Source organism: Berghia stephanieae, chromosome 3 (assembly GCF_034508935.2).
Source record: "Berghia stephanieae isolate SIO BIC M18660-M18661 chromosome 3, UCSD_Bste_1.3, whole genome shotgun sequence".
Classification (NCBI taxonomy): Eukaryota; Metazoa; Mollusca; class Gastropoda; order Nudibranchia; family Aeolidiidae; genus Berghia; species Berghia stephanieae.
The window spans coordinates 72,110,271-72,130,221 of NC_088362.1; the positions used below are offsets into that span (position 1 = coordinate 72,110,271).

The window sequence follows — 19,951 nt, forward strand, 5'->3', positions numbered from 1 at the left end:
TTTGGTGGAGATCCTCCTCTGTTGTACATTTTGCATTTGTCTTACCATTTTCTTTTGTGCATGATTGCTGTATCTAATCTAAATCTATTAACTTTTCTATCAGATTCCTTTTTAATAATACTGATTTGTTTTAAAGGTGTTGCTATTGCATCAAAAACAAACAAGCTTCTAGCACTCCCGGTAGGGTCTTTACATCCCTCTAAATCTTTCTTCTTTATTTGTCTGTCTTTGAAAACATGTGGGTAGGAATATTAAGCGTATTGAGCTGTACTTGGTAGTTATTTGTGCGATGCTATGAAAAATTCTCATTTTTACTATTATTACTTGTCACTGGCTTCCGGTGATAAAAGATGTGTTGTGATGAGATGTCTGTATTAATTCTTTTTTGAGATGTTAGGCGATATTACAATTTTTTCGGACAGAGACAACATTATTAGCGGCCAGGTACTCATATTGCACGCGAGTACGTGAGAGTGTGAGTAAAGAGCCTTTTCCAAGGACTCAATATGCACCTAGTGGGCTCAAACCCAGGACCTTCTGATCTGAAAGACAGTGTCATACCACAAGACCACATAGCCGCACATTAATAAATGGCCTTCTACAGAAGGAACAAAATTGACATCAGTCAGCTCTTTGTTATTGTTTTTATACAACAAATTTGTGATTAGTTCTCATTTAATTACATTGCAATATCATGATTCCACCGTCTATGTCTAGGTTAGTATCGTCCTTTTCTTGTAGGACTGCGTAAAGATTTGAAAGTTTAAGCTGGAACGGTTTTTGTATGTCCTCTTACCTTAGTAGACTCGCATTGTATTTTTTCCTCGGATTTGTTTGGTGCATATGGCATTCATTTCAGTTTCAATTGTATTTTTGTAATAAGAAGATGGTGGTCAGTGGACACGTCTGCTCCTCTCATGATACGGACATCTTCTAAATATTTTACTGATGCTGAAGTAGCCTATTTGACTTTCTATTACTATTCCATGGTCAGATGAAACCCAGGTGGCTTTGTGGATACTCTTGTGTTGAAAGACACTACCTCCTATTACCAGCTTATTGAGAGAACACAAGTTGGCGAATCTTTCACCATGTTCTTTCATTTCTCTGAGCCCTTCTACTCCCATGATTTCTTCTTAGCCAATGTTATATAATCCTATTTAGGCATTGAAATCTCCCATAAGGATTGTCAAGTCGTTAATTTTCATTTCATCTAATGTAGCTTGTAATTTTGTATAGAAGTCATCTTTCTTTTCGGCGTCTGCAATGTTGCTTGGAGCATAGCATTGGATTATGTTCAGCTTAATATCTCTGTTGTTCAAAATTTTGCAGTCAAGATGCGAGAGCTAATGGTTCCCACTTGACAAAGGCTCTGTTAGCCTCAGGTGACAGCATTAAGGCAACACCTTCTCAATGTGGGGCACCATCCTCCATAAGGTCAGAATATATTATATGACTGTGTGCCCTGTTCTTAATGCCATAAATCCTGTTTGTAGGATCTTGTCTCACAGAAATCTTGTTTGTTTCCATCTCTTGTAATACTTGGTGTGTCTTTCGAGTTTCGAACAATCCAAGTGGCAATTCAAATTGACGTTTCTGTAGCATGCAGGCTTTTTAATATGGCAGGGTTGCGGGCCACATTCACAACCTTCCTCCTTTATCCAGGCTTAGGACTGGCAAGAGACACTCATTATAGTTTAAGAGTCACTTGCACTTGTAATATTCAAATGAAATAATTTATTTAACGTCTGATATCTATATGAGCGAGAGCAAACACAATTCTTTGAATTATAATAATATATGTTTTTATTTATTGTAAAAATGTGTTTTAAAAACTAATGCAGTTAATGAATTGCAGCTTTAAAAATTTAATATCGATTCACCACCTCTCTCTCTCTCTCTCTCTCTCTCTCTCTCTCTCTCTCTCTCTCTCTCTCTCTCTCTCTCTCTCTCTCTCTCTCTCTCTCTCTCTCTCTCTCTCTCTCTCTCTTTTTCTTTTCATAGATGCACACTGCCAATTAAAATGTATGGTGCGTTTTGATTTTAAAAGAGCGTTATGTAAAGGTTAGTTAGAATTATTATAAAATGAGGAGATATGCGCAATGAGCAATTAAGGCAACTCTTATTTTTTTTTAAATATGAGCAAAGTTCAATTTCACAACATATCATACAACTTTTTTTTTTTAATCCAAAAAAAAATTGAAAATTGATAGTTGGCAGCACAGAGATCAAAACAACCCACATTCAAATTAGTGTAACTAGCCTTGCTTGAAAAAAAATTGCATTGTTTAATTTATTTTTTTTACTTTGGTCAGAAAGCTTTTACTTTAAATATTGATATTGTCAGATAAGTATAAAAATTGAGACTTTCTTTAGTGTCAGGTTTGAGACTTTTTTTGAAAATTCAGAAGTCACTTTAATCGGTTGGTATTAAAATTAAAAGTAAAAGTTTCTATCCATAATGAAAACCAAAAGATCAGCCTATGAGAGAATACTCTTATTGGTTGTGATGATTTGCAGTTAAAATCAAACAAAATTAAACAAAAGTGTTCATTTCAGCAATTTAACAGCGTCTTTGCAGCAATGTAAGATGCTGCTACTCTGAATTTCCAGGAAGAAAACCAGATATTCCAATACATTGATGATTTCTGAAAAAAACTTCTTTTTTTTTTTGTTCTTATTTTGATTAGAAAACTCATAATTCTATTATCGATTGATTAAAACGACATCAAACAAAAATTGAAACAAGAAACTTAAAAAAATGTGACCAACTTCCTTATGTCAGAGTGATATAGATGCTAAAAATTGAATTTAAAGACAATAAATATATCGGGCAAAGTTTGTGTTTTATTCAAGAGGATGGGGGTCCTGATAGCTCAGTTGGATGCAGTAGAGATTTTTTTCTGACACCCCCCTGTCCATCCAGCAGCGATTGGGTAGCTAAGTCTGATTGATCTGGTCAAAAGTACTTTGTGGTAGACTAGCATCCTATCCAAAGGGTAGTAATCAATTTGTATTGTCAGTTTCATGCTACAGAAAGCGGGATAAACTCCAGCTCTGAAGGGCTACTACTACCATTTAGGTGCTTTTTCAAATATCCCCCCCCCCCCCCCTTTCCCCTTAATATTTCACATTTCATGTTTATAATACTGCTTTGATGCAATGGGTCACAAATGTTTGAGACATGTTGAGGGTAATTTTAAATGATCAAGCTTCATAAATAGTGTCCAAGAGAAAGAGAGATCTGACCTGAGTTCTCTTACAGTGCTATGCTTTATCCATTCAGCCAACTTGCGCCTCAAACCTTCCCCACCCCACCATATCATTAGATCAATATTATTGAAAACCATTTGAGTATGTTTGTATATTCCCAATCAATATCTTTCTATTATGGCTACCACCATGGATTACTCGCAGAGTAAATCCTTTTCCGTGGATGTTTAATCAGTGAATATATTATTCTTTGATATGAGAATAAAGTATATTATATTCATGATACTAAAAGAATATTATATTCAATCCCTAATGTTTACCATCGCCTCAAAGTCGTATAATGTCAGAGTACAATAGAAGCCCAAAAGTGAACTTTAAGTTAAAATGATTAGAATATTTAGATCTTAGATTATGGCAGTGTAAATATATAAATTAACTTATTTCAAGTCTGATATTTTAAAATTTGAATTCAATTTTCATTATTTAATCACCCAGACATTATTCTTGTTTGACGCGAATGGTGACGTAATACATAAATATAATGTAACATATCATCACTTATATTATAGGTACAACATTTTTCCTCTGACATCCCTCTATCAATCTGGTTTTCAAATCCGTTGACGCGACAGCATGCCAAGAGTACTCAGCTGCCGCAGTTACTTCAGGGAGAGGCTTTTCTTCTCCCAAGTCCATGTTGATTAAATATGTGATACAAATGCCATCCTCTGCCTCTCCTGTTCCTCGATGCTCAATGCTTAACACTCCACACACTTGAAATAGACATTGTGCTGGACTCATTGAAAATGCTGCCTGAAAATCAGAAAAGGCACCCGAATTATTCTTTTAGATCTGCAACATCGATTGTGTCAGTCAGTTTATACAGACCTGCCTACAAAATTTTGGCCCTAGTTCAGAACGAAAGTTGATGCCAGACAACACATTTTATAATTTTGAAGTATTTAATCATTGTGAGGGTAAATGCTTAATTTTTAAAGTTAACTATATAGTGACCACAAATTTTTATCTCCTACTAATTACGAATTTTTAATTTTATAAGTAAGCAGATCTGGTTTCTATGAAGAAGTAGAAAAGGAAAATTTGAGACCTAAATGGTTTAAACTGCTTTCATAATTGCAAACACTTTCACTTCGACTGTTTTATCTCTTAAGTCTGAGTCTTATAGCTGTTTAAATCATCCATTCTACTTTCATGTCACCGTCAGTTGGATCATAATTTACCTTGATTATTTAGAATGGAGCATAATGCCTCGTCTCATTTGACTGTAGAAAAAATATCCAATTGAACAAAAATGGATAATATAACGCTACATAAATTCTAAAGGATTTAAAAGGGGCAAAAAAACACCTTAAAAATGAGCTTTAATATACAGTACTGACTGGGTTATACCAAGCTCTTAGGAGAAGCCAAAAATCATTCCAGAATCCGAGCATGCCTGAAATTCGTTGCTCATGGGAGGTTTCCAGTACATTCGGTAACCCAACTCCAGCATGTCGTATTGCAGAGTCTGATAGAATCCAGTGAGTATAGTACTGCAATTTCCATTAAATGTTTTCAAAGCACTTAAAAAGGGGTTCAAAGCCAACAGCAACTCTTTCCAAGTAGGCAGGACGAAACATGTAACCGCCCAGGAACTCATTTTACATTTTAGTATGATGAGAGAATATAAGTAATGTCAAGAGAGCTTTTGCCACAGTATCAATTTGTGCCATCACAGCAAGACTTTAACCCGTGACCTTCAGATCAGAAGTTGAATGTCTTACCACAAGACCAAAAACCGCACATATATTAAAATTAAAAGGTAGATAACAAAGAAAAAAAGATGGACACTCACATTTAAAATGGAAGCAATAGAAGCTAAAGTAGGAACACTTCTTCTGATATCGCGAATCACAGTAGGAAAACAAAGCTTCTCTCCTTTTTTAGTGGCAAGGATGTGCATAGAACTGAAAACAAATAAAATATTTAGAAGATTTTAAATGTCACTTCTATTCCAGTGTGATCGACAATAATTGATTAAAAACAAATGAAAGCATTACATACTTCACTCTCAAGCAAACTGTTTTTAAGGCTCGTAACATCCATAATTCTGTTTAGAACAGATATTCATATTTTTGTTTTTGGAAATGATCCCCTTCATCCATACATTAAGCAGACCTGCCAACCCTTCACATTCCAAAAGTGGAATCAGAACGCCTAAAAATAGGAATTTGAGACAAAAAATAGGAATTTCACCCTTTTAATAAACACCCTCTCTCTCTCTCTCTCTCTCTCTCTCTCTCTCTCTCTCTCTCTCTCTCTCTCTCTCTCTCTCTCTCTCTCTCTCTCTCTCTCTCTCTCTCTTCACTCTTTTTTATTCTTACCATTATCATCATTTTTTGGAAAATCGGAATTTTAGAGGCAATGGCGGAATAGTACAAAAAGGAAGAGTGAAAATAGGAATGATTCCGCCAAAAGCGGAAGGGTTGGCAGGTATGCATTAAGTAGTAAAGGTCAGTTTTGTTAGAATTAGAAAATTTAAATACACCTGATATGCCTGAAAAGTGTTTCCATTACAAAAGATTTGTTTTTGTTGTTTAAATTAAATTGAGCTTTTATACAGAGCAATATCCACTAAATATGCTCAAAGCGCTTTACAGGGGTTCCTGGCCAACAGCAACACTTAACATATAGGGCGTGACATGACGCCTGTTAGGCAATATTACAATTTTTTCGAAAGAGACAAGGATGTTAATGGCCAGGTACTCATTTTACACCTGAGTATGGTGAGAGAATGTGAGTAAAGAGCCTTATTCAAGGACTCAACAATGCACCAAGCGAGGCTCGAACCCAGGACTTTCCGATCTGAAAGCAAGTGTCATACCATCAGACCACATAGCCGCAGGCAGGACCTGTGAGTTGATCCAGGTGGGACTCTTTAAAAATAATTTTTATTATTATTCATGTACGCACATGTTGTTGCATGTCAGAAAAAAACATGCAAATAATATATGAGTTAAGTTTGCCTATTATCCACGACACAATGAGCCAGGGGTCTCTGATGACAAGGCATGTGATCTGACAGAAATGTTGTAAGCTCTTAGTCTTGATCTTGGTAACTTATTTCCCTCAATCTTTGACATTTCACCATACATACAATACAAAGGAGAAGAAAGATTTATCTGATAATGGTTAAACTTAAATGTCCAGTGAATATGGTCATCAAAAGACTTAATAAAAACTTTTAAAACATTCATTGCAGTTCAGTTATGTATTTAATATGGTGATAATCTTAGCGTTTGAAATTATTCTTCTTGTAGGCAGGCCCTGTGAGTTGATCCGGGAAGATTTGAAAATAATTTTTATTATTCATTCCATAGGGGTAAATTTGTCTTTAGGGTATATTCCAAGGGAAGACTGGAATAATCCAGGCATCAGCGCCACAAACTGAGCTAGGACGAGGTGACTTGCTCAAGGCCACACAATGCAGCAGCTATTCAAACTCCGTACCTTTTGAGTACGAAGCAAATTCCATACAGCTGAGCCACATAGCCCAATTTTAGGTGGTGTCAAATTAGATCCATGGATATATTGCTCTTGATCCCTTTGTCTTACTCTGTCTTCAGTGCAAATTTATAATTTTTTAACACTCCCATTATCCTCCTTTTTGTTGGAGCTAAGATGATAGAAAAGTGCACCAAGCACTCTTAAAAACCATTTTAAAGATTACAATAAAAATCTTTAAACATTCGTAGAATGAAGAAATGTCTGCATTTACCTTGTACTTGATTTGTCAATGATAACATAGCGATATAAAATATATTTGTGTGGATAAATAACGGGAAGACATTCTTTGTGGCTCTTTTTCTCCAGATATTTTTGACCCATGAAAATCAACTTCAGTATATCATCGCACCTAAAATTTAAAAAAAAATGAAATTTGTAAAACATGATTCTTTATTGAAAAGTGTGCAAATTGCAATATCAGTGACAAATTAGTAAGCACTGGTGTTAAATAAAGATATGAAAACTCTATATGAAATAGTGCCAGGCAAAGCAGAAAACATTCCAAAAATCGGGTCGAGGCAGGCTGATATTTTGGGATGGTTTAATTCTTGTATTTTTCTTTCTGCTTCGTCTTGCACTGTTTCCTACATAATTTTTCAAATCAATAATAGTGATGAGCAAGAATGTTTATCAATTCTGTTAGGAAGGTCCTTATGTGACTCAAAGTGTGTGTAAATCAGAAAAAAAAAAGAAATCTATCCATACACACATATACATACAATTCTTTCCATCTGCCTGATATCGTATCAGTATCATTGTGAAACGTGCTGAAAAGTGAACGGTAAGTTAAATGTGACCTATCGTCTCAAAGCGGTAACATGCCAGGAGGAATGTTGGTCTGGAAATTGAAATCATCGCCACAAACACGAATCTAGGGATTAATTTCTATTGGGTATGTAGAGAAAAAAAATACAATTTCTCACATTGCAGAGACTCAAAATATTTCTTATAATTTTATTTAAAAATTCCCTTTATGGAGTCCATTCATCCGGATATAAAACCGTTTTGAGACAAATGATACACAATGGTTTAAACTATATGATTTTGATTTTCGCAATTTGAAAAACTTTTTTTTTCTTCTTTGATAAAACAAACTTATATATATACCATATATTTTTGAACACGAATCTAGGGATAATTTCTATGGTATGTAGAGAAAAAAAATACAATTTCTCACATTGCAGAGACTCAAAATATTTCTTATAATTTTATTTAAAAATTCCCTTTATGGAGTCCATTCATCCGGATATAAAACCGTTTTGAGACAAATGATACACAATGGTTTAAACTATATGATTTTGATTTTCGCAATTTGAAAAACTTTTTTTTTCTTCTTTGATAAAACAAACATATATATACCATATATTTTTGACTATGAAATCCTTTTTTAACACCTAAATTTTTTTGAAATAGTGCCATTTTGAGGGGGAAGAATCGCAAATGAGCTCAGATTATTTTCTTTGTTGTTGAAAAAAAATGAATCTTCAGTTTAATAAAATGTTTCCGATTTAGAAAAAAACTGATTTCTATGAAACTCCTGTTGATTTCATTAAAAAATTCTCAAAAGTATGATGAAAATTAGGCCCTAGTCATTTGAAAATCTTATGTTGTGGGACTTTCAAAAAATTAATCGTTATACCTGTAAATATAAGCAAATCAGACTTAAACTAAACTAGTGATATTACCTTAAAACACACTGACTTGTTGATGATTTTGAGTCATCCCTCATCTTCGTAGGTCTGGGCAATCATATAATAAAAATTCAGCAGATTAGCTGTGAGTAGAATACTTAAACAAGAATAAAATTTTCAAATGGCTCTATTTACTAATGAGGGCATTGAGCAATGATAGATTGACGGAGGTCTAAAACTTAAAACTACAAGACACATGGCGCCTGTAATAATGCAAATTTAGATACAACCAAAATTTAAACCATTCAATCACAAACCAGTAAAGCGTGCTTTTAAAAAATGAAAAAAAATGACATTGGAATCCTGATTAAGCCAATATTGATGGACCAGAAAGATAGGTTGACTTTAAGCAATGTTGAATTTATCCATTATCAATAGATAGATTCAAAAGTTTATTTTTAGGCAAATGCCAATATAATACAAGAATATAGTATTTTCATCAACAAATCAATAATAAAGCAAGGCAAACAATGATAGTAATAATGATGATAATAATAATAATAATAATAATAATAATAATAATAATAATAATAATAATAATAATAATAATAATAATAATAATAATAATAATAATAATAATAATAATAATAATAATCAATGGTACAGACTTGGAAAAGAGAAAATTTTGGACCAACAAGATGTGTTGACATTAAGCAGAAGTTGACTTTATGAGGATTCCACTGTAGTCCGTCAGAGCCATAGGGCTCATGGGGCTGGAGTTTATCCTCATTTCTGTAGAGTTAAAAACGGACAGTAGCAATCGTTCGCTGCCATTAAGATAGAGTGCTTGTCTATCGCAAAGTGCCCTCTAACAGATCTGGTTACCTAATGAATACTACACAAACTCGGGTTCAGAAAATAATCTCAACTGCACCCAGGATTGATATCCATTCCTTTGCTTGTGGGACCAGTATTCTTTCAACTGAGCTATAGAGACCCTATCACATGAGTGAACACCCATTGAATTTTGCATAGTATTTTGGACAATTTAAACTGTCTAATACATAAGATAAGGTGAATACTTTTTATGGAATGTAAAGCATTACTGTTTTAACTGATTTTGCAATTGGCTTAAAGAAGGTTATGTTTTGGGCCCATTGATTTCCTGTTAAATGTCCTTTATCAAAGCCGCTATATAATTTTATATTTTTATTTATTGGAGAAAGAAAAAAGAAATTACTTGAAATAAAGATAGATTTAAACTTGTGTAAATATCCGATATTTTTTCTTTACAAAAAAATCTCTTAAGGTCCACTGCATAACATGTATTGTAATTTGTTACCCTTACTGTTCACTTTTATATCTCTTCCGTTCATGCTACTTCCTTACCATTGGTTGTATGGAATGTACATAAAGTCAACACCTCTAGTTGGTCCCAACTTTTCTGTTCTTTATCTAAAAGTGGTCCATTGATAATGGATACAGTCAACAAATCTCTCTGGTGTTGACTTATCAGGGTTCCACTGTACTTACAAGTAAGGGTAGAAATATGCTGTTAAATAGTCAAACAATAGGAATAATTATTTCAAAATAATAAAAAAGAAATAGAATTATAATGAACAATACACTAAATTAGATTATCAAAACCACCGAACAATTCAAAGACAAAACATTTCAAATGATAAGAAAATAATACCTTATTGATTTAGGTAACTCAGTCAGTTGGAAAAACTGTGCTTGTAAAGATTCCTTATCCTTTTCATCTAATGTCTTCAAACTGCCCCCTGTTGAAACGGAATAAAAGATAAGACAATTCGATATAAACTTAAAGCACCAGTTGTTCCCTAAACTCTACGATTGACAGACTTATCTTCCTGGTATTGGCTTATCAAGGTTCCACTGTACATACAAATAAGGATTTAAATGTCAGTTCAGCTGTTCTTGCTAAATAAAAGGGAATGTCATAATTTCAAAAAATCAGAGTAAAGATTGATACAAGACAAATGTGACTAAATCGGTATTTTGTTGAGGTGGAATTAATACTTAAAACAGAATTTCAAAAAGCAATGTCTTCATTGAGGAAAGGGTAATTCATTTTTTTTTTAATTTCCAAAAAATGATATCTTCTAATTCCGAGCATTTTGAATTGAAACTCCTCTTATGATGATGATGATGATGATGATGATGATGATGATGATGATGATGATGATGATGATGATGATGATGATGATGATGACGATGATGATGATGATAATGATAATAATAATAATAATAATAATAATAATAATGGTAGTAATGTTTTTGTTTTTATGTTTTTAAGGGTTTTACGGCACTTGCAACACATAAAGGCCAGTAAAAAGGAAGAAAATGGGATAGTAAAAAGTTCAAGAATTACAATTATAGCACCCAAGAGAAAGAAAGACATAGGGGAACTGGAAACAAATAGGGATCAGATTTAAATTCCAAGAGCACACCACCAAGGTACTTAGTTTGAGATCACCTATAAGTCTCATCCGGACACAAGCACAAAATCAAACAAAGAGGAATACACTCGAATGCTTACATTATACATTCAAAATAATAAATATAATAAGGAGATGATTTACAAGGAAAAAAATATCATCTCCCAAAACAATACTATGCATTTGACTGTTTCCCTCCCAGCTATGACTCCGGCCAGGGCCAGGACAAAAGCAAGTAATCTCATTCGAAGACAAAGACAGAAAGCTAGTTGGAAAACATATATATATAAGGGGGTAGAAGACACAGTATGTACCTCCCCGCCCACTATGGGAGGTCAGGCACCCCACCCAGAATGGTAGTAATAATAATATTGATAACAATAATAATAATAATATAATATAATAATAATAATAATAATAATAATAATAATAATAATAATAATAATAATAATAATAATAATAATAATAATAATCTCATCCACAACAAAAAATAATGACGTAATTTGAAACCTCTTGTGATACTCTAAAGTAATAATTAATCTATCTATTCTTTTTTTTTAAATAGGGTTTTATCATCGAGCACAGAATTACCGGCAAATCAAAAAATGATAAACTGTTTCTTTTACATGTTGATATAAAAGTAAATTGCCAACCATGCTTACATTAAGGGCAATTCTATTTCCTGATGACTAAAAAAAGATTCGTCTCGATCTATGTTTATTTCCACAATACAGTACTATAATTAGTATTAAAGATGACTGTGTGTTTGTAATAGTCTTTATTTTGCCACATATATTGCAGGTTCTTCACTTGTAATAATAATAATAATAATAATAATAATAATAATAATAATACTAATAATAATAATAATAATAATAATAATAATAATAATAAATAATAATAATAATAATAATAATAATAATAATAATAATAATAATAATAATAATAATATATAATAATAATAATAATAATAATAATAATAATAATATTAATAATAATAATAATAATAATAATAATAATAATACTAATAATAATAATAATAATAATAATAATAATAGTAAAGGTAAACTTTATGAATATTGTCACTGTAAGAAAACAATTGCTCCCCTCTGTGCACCTTGAAGGAATATAATAGTCCATCGAATAAATGTTGTCCAAGTGATCAAATTGGAGGCCATTAATCCTGTCGAAGGGGAAAAATGAAACGGGGACTAACTCCTTCTGGGTCACAGTACACTGTCTTAATCATATATATATATATATATATATATATATATATATATATATATATATATATATATATATATATATATATATATATATATATATATAATATATATATATATATATATATATATATATATATATATATATATAATATATATATATATATAATATATATATATATATATATATCACATTACAAGGACTATAAATAGTCTTGAGTCTTCAGGTTTCTATACAACAGAAGCCTACACGAAATTTAAGGAATGACCCACCTGTTACAACGCCAATGAATGTAAACCTCATCCATGTGCCATTGAGTTCAACACAAAGCAAAGTAGTCAAGTCACATTCTAATCCGGCCTCCTCTTTTACCTCTCTTTTGGCTCCATCCTGACCGAAAGTAAACGAATAGCACATTGGATACAACAGGATTATTTCAGAATTCAAAAACCAATGAGCTATAAATGTTGCTTTCCTATAATCTTATTAATTAAATACAATTAAAATTGATCTCTATAATATGTTGAAGGAGACAATAAGTATAAAATATTTAATTAACTGCAAATTAATTAAGAGGTTCAATTTTCTGATTACTTAACTGTAAGTTTAATCTTTGGCATTTGATAAATCTTGACATAATACCAGATTGATGATATGGGTAAACGACGTTTAAAAATAAAATACATAGCAACATACATAGAGCATATCAACAGATTAACCATGCTCGATGCACTTCACAATGTCTTATTTATTCCCACAGCAAGGCATATGGGACCAAATTCCCATTTCATGTATTAGTTGCCAGTTAGGCGGCCTTTTTGTACTAACGGTTTTACTCTTACAAAATACATCACTGCCTGTAGACATATACCTAGTCATTCCCTCCTGAGTTGAGTGGGGTAATGTGTGTAATGTGTTTTACCCAAGGACACAACGTCGGGACCAGAATTTTCCACTACCACTGTCACAAATCACTGATATCACTTTTAATGCTTGACTTTTGTAGATGAGAAGCTGTACTGCTGAGCCAAAGGTTACATTCTAACACTTACAATAATAGTCTCTCCAGGTTCCAGTCGCCCAGCAGGCAAATACCACTGGCCATAACAGCTTGGCTTTGCCTCTTGCACCAACAATACCCGTCCTTCTTCATCGAATATAACAGAGTTACAAATGTAGCAAACATTCCTTTTGGTGACTGGAAGAGTTTCGACTAAAGTCAAGGCGAAAAAAAGGGGAAAAAAAAAAGAAAAACATGTTGTAGCAAACAGTGTAAAAGTAAAAGCAAGAGAAAATTATCAAGAAAAATATGGTATTGGATAATGACAAAACAAAACAAAAACTAAAAAAAACAGAAGAAAAAAAAAGAAGAAGAAAAAAAAAGACAGATTGCTCCTTATATTTTGGTCTATTCTGTTTGTTTATATTACCAAGTCACAGTTTTTAAACACCTGTAAGCGCAGCATAAATCTATAATCAATTTTATCATCATCTTTTTTCACTGGCCCCAGAAGTTTGGTAAGCACTATAAAACTTCATTAAAAAGTCAAATAAATTATGAATACTTGTTCATGCTGCTTTGTGGTCTTTTGGTATGACATTTGCCTTTGGATTGGTATGTCCCTGGTTCGAGTGTTGTTATGGGCAGTGAAAAGTTGAGTCCTTGGAAAAGGCACTTAACTCTTATTCTCACACTGTAACCAGGCGTAAAATGAGTACCTGGCCTGTAAATGGATTGTCTGTCTTTTACTTTTAATATAATAGCACCTTATAGGCATGTCTTGTTCTACATGTTCAGTGTTGCTATTGATTTGGGACTCCTTGTTTAATGTTTGGGGAACATTTAAGTGGATATTGATTACTTTGGCAATCAAGGCTCTTCACCCCACTATTTACTGCATCTTCTGTATTATGTCATTTCTTTCTGTCCCCAGCCATACTTTTACACTATCCATCATCTTTTGATTCTGCAGCTAGGTGCTCTTTTCCCTTTAACTTTCCAAATATTATCAAATTTTCCTACCCTTTATTTCTCATAATTTTTGTCTTTCAAACGATTTTTTCTAAAACAAAAACCAGTGTTCTTCTTTCAAGCTAATCACGACAATGTCATTTCAAATCCCTCATAATGAAATCTATTACTATTAGTTTTTTACTCAAAAAGCTGACTCAGAAAGATGTCAAATTTTATACATAACAATGGTGTTATACTTTGACAGCTGACCATGTCTTCATTTTGGATAAAGACTCTGGAAAGCTTGACTCAAGAGTAGGCAAGAATAATAACATTGCAGATTGCGGTTGAACAAAGAGGGTGATATTTTTATTCTCCATATAAATTCTTACCAATGCTGAAAAGCATAAAGTAATTATTTCACTTTGGGAAAAAGTCAGCCTCATCGTTACAATAAAACTGAAACTATGAATGATGAAATCGACCCAGGGGTAACTGAAATACAAATTATTCATATTTTTTTTTGTGTTAAAAAAAAATGCCATCAAAGTCTTTTTTCATCACCAAAATCATAATTTTTGTCAGAATTTTCCTAAATTAACTGCAATGTCAATGCTTCCACCAGCAAATAAAAAAAGGGTCCAAAACACAATTTTTCCCACATTTTAATTTTTTGTCAGTATGTTGATATGTCTTCAATGCTGAAAACAGCCAGTGGTGTGACTGTCACGTTACCATTGACAAGTAAATGTAATAAGGAGTAATGATTGACAACTGTACTCGTAGAGTTTCAAAGCTTTTAAGAAGCAGTGATGCAGCACACACAGTAGAGTCATAAACTTTATTTGTTTACTTCAGGCTTCAAAGGGCACAACTTATATGTGTACAGCATATTTAATTTAATCGTCAATCTTTTTTTTTTTTAGTAATGCATTTATGTTCTTATTTTTTTGTTGGCTGAAGAAGGGTTTGAACCTGAAATGTTCCGTGTTTGGTATTTTGTTCTTTTTAGAAACTGTTATATTCATTTTTGTTTATCGTGTGGGATTTTTTGTTTGATGTCAGGAAGTAGAGTCTTTCTTACCCTTCATGGGTAACTCCTTTCTATTGGGAAACTTTTCAGTCTTACACAGGGAGATTTATCAAATGGGAGTGGAATTTCCGTGTTCGTTGTTACTTTGGACAGGTTCCGTTACAAAGAGAGTGAAAATAGAGGAATTTACGAAGGCCTTCCGTAAGTTTCTCGAGCTCAGGGAAACAACACAAGTATTCCTTTTAATAACCCTAAGAAAAAAATAAAACCTAGTCAATTTAACTCACCCTAATAGGAAAAACAAATACCCTATGACCTTTACTAAGACCTACAACTAACCCTAATAGATACTTAAACGACAAAATGGCAACATATGGGCATATTTTAGGAAATTTTAAACTTTCACTAATCTATCAAGGTTTGTTTTAGAGTTTTTAAAATAATACTATAAATTGAATATATAAACGCCTGACAATAAATCCATGGTGAAAATACTAATTGAAAGAGATGCTACCTCGAGAAGCTTACGGAAGACCTCCAAGAATTTATATTGGGGGGATCGGAGGCTTTCCATCTTAGACTATATTCCGTCTTTTTGAGGTTTCCATTATGGCAGGTTCAACTATATTGATTCAGTTGATGGGAGACAAAGACCACCCAATCCCCGACCAAATTACACACTTTTCTCCCCCCCCCCCCCCCCCCCCCAAAGTAATCAAAATTTAAACAATATAGTTTCAGATCACAGTGCCGTGGTTTTGATATGCTGTTTAAACTTTACATTGATTTATGAATTTACCATGAAGGAGGTATGGAACTTTATTTTTATTTGTAATAAATCAATTCTTTTCTGCATTCATCACTGCCTATGCCTATACTATAGCCATGTCGAGATAATGTAGATAAGTGTCTCACCTTTTTTAAAAGTTAAAGTAGTAAAGGCAAGCTAGCGAGAATTAGTAAATAGGTACCCGACTTTTAAACATGATCTACAAATCGATTTCTAAATTAGATTAGTAAACCACATGATACGCGATTTATTTTAATGTTGGAGAAATCACCTTTGACTTTGAATGTTAATAAAAAAGGGATTTCTGTATTTTATTATTATTGGAAAAAACAAAACACGTTTACTCAACGTATTTTCTGATTTTCACTCGTTAGAGACGAAACTTTGGTAATGTAAATTTGCATTTTCTTTTTCAAAAAATAAATTAGATCAAAAGATGATATCAAAACAAACACTAAATCTTGAACATTTGACTGAAAACCTACATCCATCCATCGATTGTTGATTTAAAATGTGGTCGACAGGTACATGTCTTCCCTCCAAAATCTCTGTGATACTTTTTTCCATTTCTCAAGCATTGAACAGTAATGTAATATCTTTGGAATTTGACTGAGAATCAATAACATTGACTAAAAAGCGTACAAGAACCTATTTATAACCGCCTATTATTATAGGATCACTGATCACAATGATGCAGTTTATTTTTGTTTGGCTTAGTAACATTTTCTTTTTACGGTAAGAGTGATCTACCCTATTTATAAAAAATGTAACCTAAAGGCTAAAGGTCAGATCGAAATTACGAAACAAAAGTGTTACAAAAGTAAAGACATCTTCGCGTGTTACTTGGGCTAATTCTTAAATTCTTATGATAAGTGCACGACGGCCAATAATTTGATAGCTAAACAAATGAATAAACTACATGGCTTGCTTTGGGAGGAGGGAGGGGAACTAGGAATTATGCATTGTGAAGTGAAATGAGCCCGAAACAAAAATAAAATAAAAAATAGTCAAGTTATTTTACCGAGTCAGCGTGAACAGACAATATTATGTAAGACCTCAATGTACCGAGTCAAACGCCGTTTTCGCATTATAAATTTAATTTGCCACAATCAGCTGTTCGTCATAAACTATGTGTACAAATGTCATAACAAATGGAGCCATTCACTAAATTTGATTTTCAGAATAAGATATATTTCTTATGATTTGTGACCCACCAGGTCGTTGTGGTATTAGGTCGGGATGAGAATTTGAGCAGAATTACAAAGAAACAAGTCTTATTTTTACCCCCCCCCCCCCCCCCCCCCCCCCCCCCACCCCCCGCATTCCAACCAAAGTTTACACATTTAAATATAAATTTCACAAGCTCGCCTTTACGTTCGAGAGATATGGGTAAATCACAGCTGGATACCCTTTTCCTATCGGTTGAACATATCAGTGAGTTTAAACAATGGTTTGATAGGAAATCGTGCTCTACCACTTCATCATAACAATATTATGGTTCCCTTGCTGACATTGCCATTATTCCGTAATTAAGAATGTTTAACCGACGACCCACCTGCTTGCGCAACATGTTTCGTGCCATTGATCTGCATAGTGGGTATGAAAAATATTGTCACGCAGTAGGTTTGATGATAGGAGAGGCAATTATGATATATGAGAGAGAACAATATAATGATCTCTGCATGAAATAGTCAAGTCTCGATAGCTCAACCGGTAAAGCGCTCGTTTTTATTTTATTTTATTTTTTTCTCCCGCTAATTGGAGCAAAAGAAAATATTAAAACAGACACTGAGACCCGCAAAATTTGTGAAGAATCGTTTTAATTTTCGGCACATCATTTTTGGAACGCTCTCCCCCTGAATATTAAAGTGCTGACTCATTATCAGCTGTCAAATCGAAATTGAAAATTCACCTTTTTTTGCTCATGCTTTCTAGTTTGTAAATGAAGTTTTCACTATCCTGTGTGTAGTAAAATGTTATGTCTATTGTTGTGTGAGTAATTGAAACTGTTATGTTTTTACTTTTTGTTGTATTTTTAAATTTATTTTAAGAATGTAAAGGGCCTAAGCGTAATGAAATTGGGATAAGGCGCTATACAAATATTATTATTATTATTATTATTATTATTATTATTATTATTTATTATTATTATTATTATTATTATTATTATTGTTATTATTATTATTATTATTATCATTATTATTATTATTATTATTATTATTATTATTATTATATTATTATTATTATTATTATATTATTATTATGATTATTATTATCATTATTATTATTAATGTGCCATTTTCCATCCTGATCTCAGTTGAGGTTTTCCCGCTCACATCCCCCAAACATATATCGGGTGACAGGGCTGTAGTTCCTTGTCGACTCTCGCTGTGGGCGGCGCAAAGCTATTGGAGAAAAAAAAAAACAACTCTTTACTCACATTTTCTCACCGTAATCAGGTGTAAATGAGTACATGGTCGAGATCGGTTTTGCGCCCCCCCCCCCTCCCGCCACATTCACACACACACACACACACACACACACACACACATAGAAGGTTGTAGTAGCGCCTTAGAGGTGTTGGGATTCGTCCTACATGCTTAATCTTGCTGTTGGCTTGGGATCGCTTGTAAACCGCTTTGAGCACATTCAATGGATATTGAATTGGTATAAGAGCTCAATTTTTTTTTAATCTTCTACTCAACGGTCACATTTATACCCGTTTAGAGCCATGCTCTTGACAAATCGTTTATCCTTGAACGAGTCTTAGCGTAGCCATCCATCGTAAAGTACACGCTACACAAACCTAAAAAATGACGTCAAACTGCCAGTCCTTTGAGGGTTCTAGTGTCAGGTCGTAGCCATCGTTATGTTATAGCCTGACACTGAAATCCAAAAGGACTGGCAGTTTGACGTCATTATTCGGTTTTTGCACCGCCTAGTGAGTTGTCGTTAGTAGAGCTCATTGATGCAAGTTATTTCATTGGTTGAACCATTGAATGCAACTCACGATTTGTTTTCTTTTTTTGGCAAAAGACTGGCATTTTGACGTCATTTTTTGGTCAGTGTCAGCGTGGCCTTCGTAAAGTTATGGCCTTACACTGACCAAAAAATTACGTCAAACGGCCAGTCTTTTGCCACAAAAGAAAACAAATCGTGAGTTGTATTCAATGGTTCAACCAATGAAATAACTTGTTTCCTTGAGCTCCACTAATGACAACTCACTAGACGCTACACAAACCTAATAAATGACGTCAAACTGCCAGTCCTTGAGGGTTCTTGTGTCAAGCTATGGATAGTATGCGCTTGGCTAAGAAGCTCATAACATTGCCATCCGGAGGTATAACGGTCCAACACACAAAACTGTGTGTAACCATGAACTTTTATAGTCAGGTTAATACAGTTCAGTGAGAATCACTCACAAACGCGGATGGCAAAATACAATAACAAAGGCTTGAGTGACGTCAACTGCATACTATCTATAAGTTAACGTTGGCTGCGGTCTTAGTAATCCAGCTCCTTCTGCTCATTTACTTGCATTACACCACCGTGGTTGAAACATAGTCTTACTCAATTTTTATCGATATTGGTCCTAAAGATTACTAGTGATAACCATAACATTATGAGGTGATGATGACGACAAGGTCTATTGTCGCCGCAATAAAAACTACGCTCTGTTTATAAAGCCGTAATAGGAGATTCCAGTTCCCCATAACATTACTTACCTCGTTTCTTTTCTTCCTTCTCCCATTATTTCTTCCAACTGGCCATCCTTTTGTTATTATTGGTCCCTAGTCCATCTTCTCTACAATATAGTACTTATTTCGCTCGAGTACTTGCATAGCTTCTATACAACAAAACCTGCACTATTTCGTAGCTACTATGTTCTAACAAAAAGAATTTTTTCTTCGACTGGAAAACTTTTACTTTTTATCTCGATCGATGAAAACAATCATAAACTAAGCAATAAATCCCAAACCTGGGTTTCAAATAAGTCAATGTTTAATATCTATAACAAGTCTAAGGTTATTTTTAGATAGAGCGATGTTTTTAACAAAACATTTCTAACCAGAA

The 19,951-nt window shown here is 33.4% G+C and overlaps 1 protein-coding gene across 2 annotated transcripts; it reads right to left on the bottom strand.

Moving 5' to 3' along the window:
• Positions 1 to 1,782: 1,782 nt before the first annotated feature.
• On the bottom strand, positions 1,783 to 16,620 carry LOC144968388 (8-oxo-dGDP phosphatase NUDT18-like). 2 transcript variants are annotated; one of them, XM_078906684.1, is made up of 8 exons: positions 16,363 to 16,620; positions 13,153 to 13,313; positions 12,373 to 12,490; positions 10,108 to 10,195; positions 8,466 to 8,519; positions 6,992 to 7,129; positions 5,069 to 5,180; positions 1,783 to 4,026 (listed from the first exon to the last, which is right to left on the bottom strand). In XM_078906684.1, the coding sequence occupies exons 1-8, from the start codon at positions 16,442 to 16,444 to the stop codon at positions 3,772 to 3,774; spliced, it is 1,008 nt and encodes a 335-aa protein (XP_078762810.1). In that variant the 5' UTR covers positions 16,445 to 16,620; the 3' UTR covers positions 1,783 to 3,771. The 2 variants fall into 2 exon arrangements, with proteins under 2 accessions (XP_078762810.1, XP_078762811.1); XM_078906685.1 differs by lacking the exon at positions 6,992 to 7,129 and having other exon boundaries at positions 2,653 to 4,026; positions 16,363 to 16,614.
• Positions 16,621 to 19,951: the final 3,331 nt, after the last annotated feature.